We start from the raw sequence: 3,045 nt of genomic DNA, 5'->3' as shown, positions 1-3,045 counted from the left end.
AATGAATGAATGAATGTGGGGAAGTCAGTTTGCTGTCAAACTCTCCACTCACTGATACATATAGGAGTTTGGCAGAAACCTTGAGCTCTCCTCTTGCTGCAGGAGCATGTCCTCAGTCTATAGCATCAATATTTCAAGATAAACTAGAAGAAGCTTTTCTGTGTTGCTGTTCAGGCTATGCAGCTGTTTTTCGTCTGCCACTGTGTTCTTTCCAGGGTTAATTGTCTTCATCAATATGTTTTCACTGCTCTGGGGAATCAGTGAATGCAGAACAATAACAGCAGCAAAGCTAAAAGCTGTGATTCTGAAAAGCAAAAGGAGTCTTTGGTCTTTGCCAGATTGTGTGCGTTGTCACATTCAGTTTAGCTGCAGATGTGTAGACTAAATCATTTCCAAGCATGATTGTATCTGTGGAAAACTATATACTCAGGACACAGTAAGTCCTGTTCGTCTTTGTTTCCCTCAAGCTGGGCTGAGCTTTAGCTGGAGTGTAAATATTGGAGAATCGTTCTCACCCAGGGGACAAGGATAGGCGGGAGTGAGGGGTCTCTTGGCCACTAGTTTAGGTTTGATTGGTGGGTTTTGGCCGGAAAAAGGGGAACATCTGTGGTGTAGTAGTGCCAAGCTCAACGTGTGACAGCCACACTGGTGGGACCAATTGTTCTGAGTGTAAAGAACAGTAATCACTTCAAGCCCGAGTGGTGGTGGTAGTGTGTTTTTTTTTCTCCTCTTTACATACTCTCCTCCTTCCCCTATTTTCTCCCCCTTTTCATCCTTGGTGCACTGATTGCATTTGTTGTCTAGCTTCCAGACTCATTCTAAATTTAGCATCTGTGGATGTGCATGTTTCTCTGAGAGACTTTATCCACCAGGAGAATTTACATGCTCAAAAACACCACCACATCTCGTTCTAGTCACTCGCCCAACAAAGATGTGTTGGGTGAGTGCGGAACAGTCTTGGACAGAGCATAAAATAAACAAGACTGGTTTCATCCAGCCCTTGTCAAATGCTGGCGTTGTAAATTGATATGAAAGCTGCCTTATCAAATCCTGACCTGTGCTGCCCCCTAAAGAGCAAACAAGAAAAAAGCACCATGACTGTACTGCTGTCACTTCCTTTTCTCCCTGACAGTGAAATCAAAGCACACAGATGTGTTAAGAAGGCAGCCATTCGCTTTAAGCTGACAAACCTCTCTATTTACCTTTGATGCCATGAAGTGGGAGTCCATTTGTTCCTGGTGCACTACAAAGGCTTGTGAGCATAATCTCTCCAAAGGCAACAGATTACTGCAGAGTGGAGAGCTGTGTCTGCTCTTCTATGTATAAAGTCATTCATATTGAGGACTGAAAGCTTTTAGAGAAGAAATGACCAACAGTGAGTCCAATGTGGTTACCCAGAGAGGTCTGCTTTTTCATTTCCTTTGCTGATCTATAGCAACACAGAGAACAGGGCTAGTGAGTGGGCTGCTTGCTGCAGTAAGGGAATGAATGCCATAAAGGGGTGCCTGTAGGTCAAGGAGCCTGTTGTCAGATAAAGTCACAGCACAGCTCAGGGCCGGCTGGTGAAATAAGGCCTTCCTCGGCCATTCAAGCGGCCATACAGGGAGATTTATTGCACTCAGTGGCTAGGCTGTACTACAGAAACCTGGAGAGAGTGAACTGGAAGCACGAGCCTAATGGGGACATACCCCTTGAGCACCGTGCATTTATACTTTAAACCTACAACAGAAGCAAGCTAATGTGTGATAAGCAAAATTTGGGAAATGTGGTCATAAAAATGATGCATTCTTTTAAGCCACTCCAAGAGCTTTTAATTATTCATCATGTTATCTAGCATGGCTCTAGTTTTAGTGATTTTTCTCTCTCGCTATCCAGTTGTCTCCCAGATGTTGCTTATGGATGCAAATATTTTATGCAAAATTAGTTACACAAAATTAATTTGTTTTTAAACCAGATGCAAAAAACATTTAATGAAAGGACATAAAGAGATCAGGTATGACTGGAAGAATTATTTAAATTGTAATGTGTCCTCTATTAGGATTAGCTTTTAATTATAATGACTAAATACTTAAGCAAATAGAGACCAATATATAAACAAGTCTTTTTTTAATCCTGTCGTGCCTCAGTTTTATGCATAATATCTTGATTGTACTTATTATTTTACTTTACTTTAAGGTAAATAATTCTTAATAATATTATTAAATGTTGAGTTGTTTGGGGGTATCTGTTTGATTGTACATACATATACAGTATGTCAACACTTGATTTAGTTTTATGACCAGCACTGTCCCGTCTTGTCCTACTCTGCTGATCCTTTATCCACAGATAAATTAACTAATGGATAACTTGAAATAATTAGTTTCCTTGTGACCTTTGAATGTTATTCGAGTCTAACATATTGCAAATATTTCCCTTTTTTTCTTTCAAGCACTTACAAAATCCAGCAAATTTCCAAACAGCAGCAACTGAGCTGCTGGACTGGTGTGGCGACCCCCGAGCTTTCCAGCGCCCCTTCGAGCAAAGCCTGATGGGATGCCTAACGGTAAGTCACCAGTCATGCTCTGCTGTCTCATACCGGAAGGGTCAAGGACAAGTAAAAAAAAACCACTAAAGCGCCTGTTGTGCTGGCTCTTTCCATAACTCCCTCAGGGATACCAGAAAACTAATGTTTAGATGCCAGATCTTCACTGATCACTGGAATAGAAAAAGAATCTCAGTCTGATTTAGTCAGACTTTAAGTGACTTCAGTTACAGTTTGTGCTGGGGTTCATAAAACTGGCACACAGGAACATGAAAAGGGTGAGTGCAACAATGTCCTCAAACCACAAAGCAATCAGCGCTTGTAAGGAAATAGTGTTTCAAAGCCCTCAATTCCCCTGCTTAAATGTCTAGGGGATTTTAATTAATTGAATTACTAGTGTCCCATGGCATCTTAAAACAGTAACAACAACGACAAAAAAACAACTTGACTGTTTCAGTATATATACTGTAAACAAGGAAAAGATTTTGGCCAACATGACAAAAGTAATTTCCGTTTAGTTTATG

The 3,045-nt window shown here is 40.8% G+C and overlaps 1 protein-coding gene across 1 annotated transcript in view; it reads left to right on the top strand.

Annotated features, from left to right (window-relative positions):
- The window catches only part of LOC109962884 (zinc finger MIZ domain-containing protein 1-like), a 109,629-nt gene that overhangs the window by 77,509 nt on the left and 29,075 nt on the right, over window positions 1-3,045 (top strand). Inside the window, 1 exon segment of the mRNA XM_020604966.1 lies at window positions 2,429-2,542. Within this exon segment, the coding sequence (XP_020460622.1) occupies window positions 2,429-2,542 (114 nt within the window).

This window comes from Monopterus albus, unplaced genomic scaffold (genome assembly GCF_001952655.1).
Source record: "Monopterus albus unplaced genomic scaffold, M_albus_1.0 scaffold69.1, whole genome shotgun sequence".
Taxonomy (NCBI): Eukaryota; Metazoa; Chordata; class Actinopteri; order Synbranchiformes; family Synbranchidae; genus Monopterus; species Monopterus albus.
The sequence above is the reverse complement of the archived record's forward strand: the minus strand, read 5'-3'. Positions and strand labels throughout refer to the sequence as shown.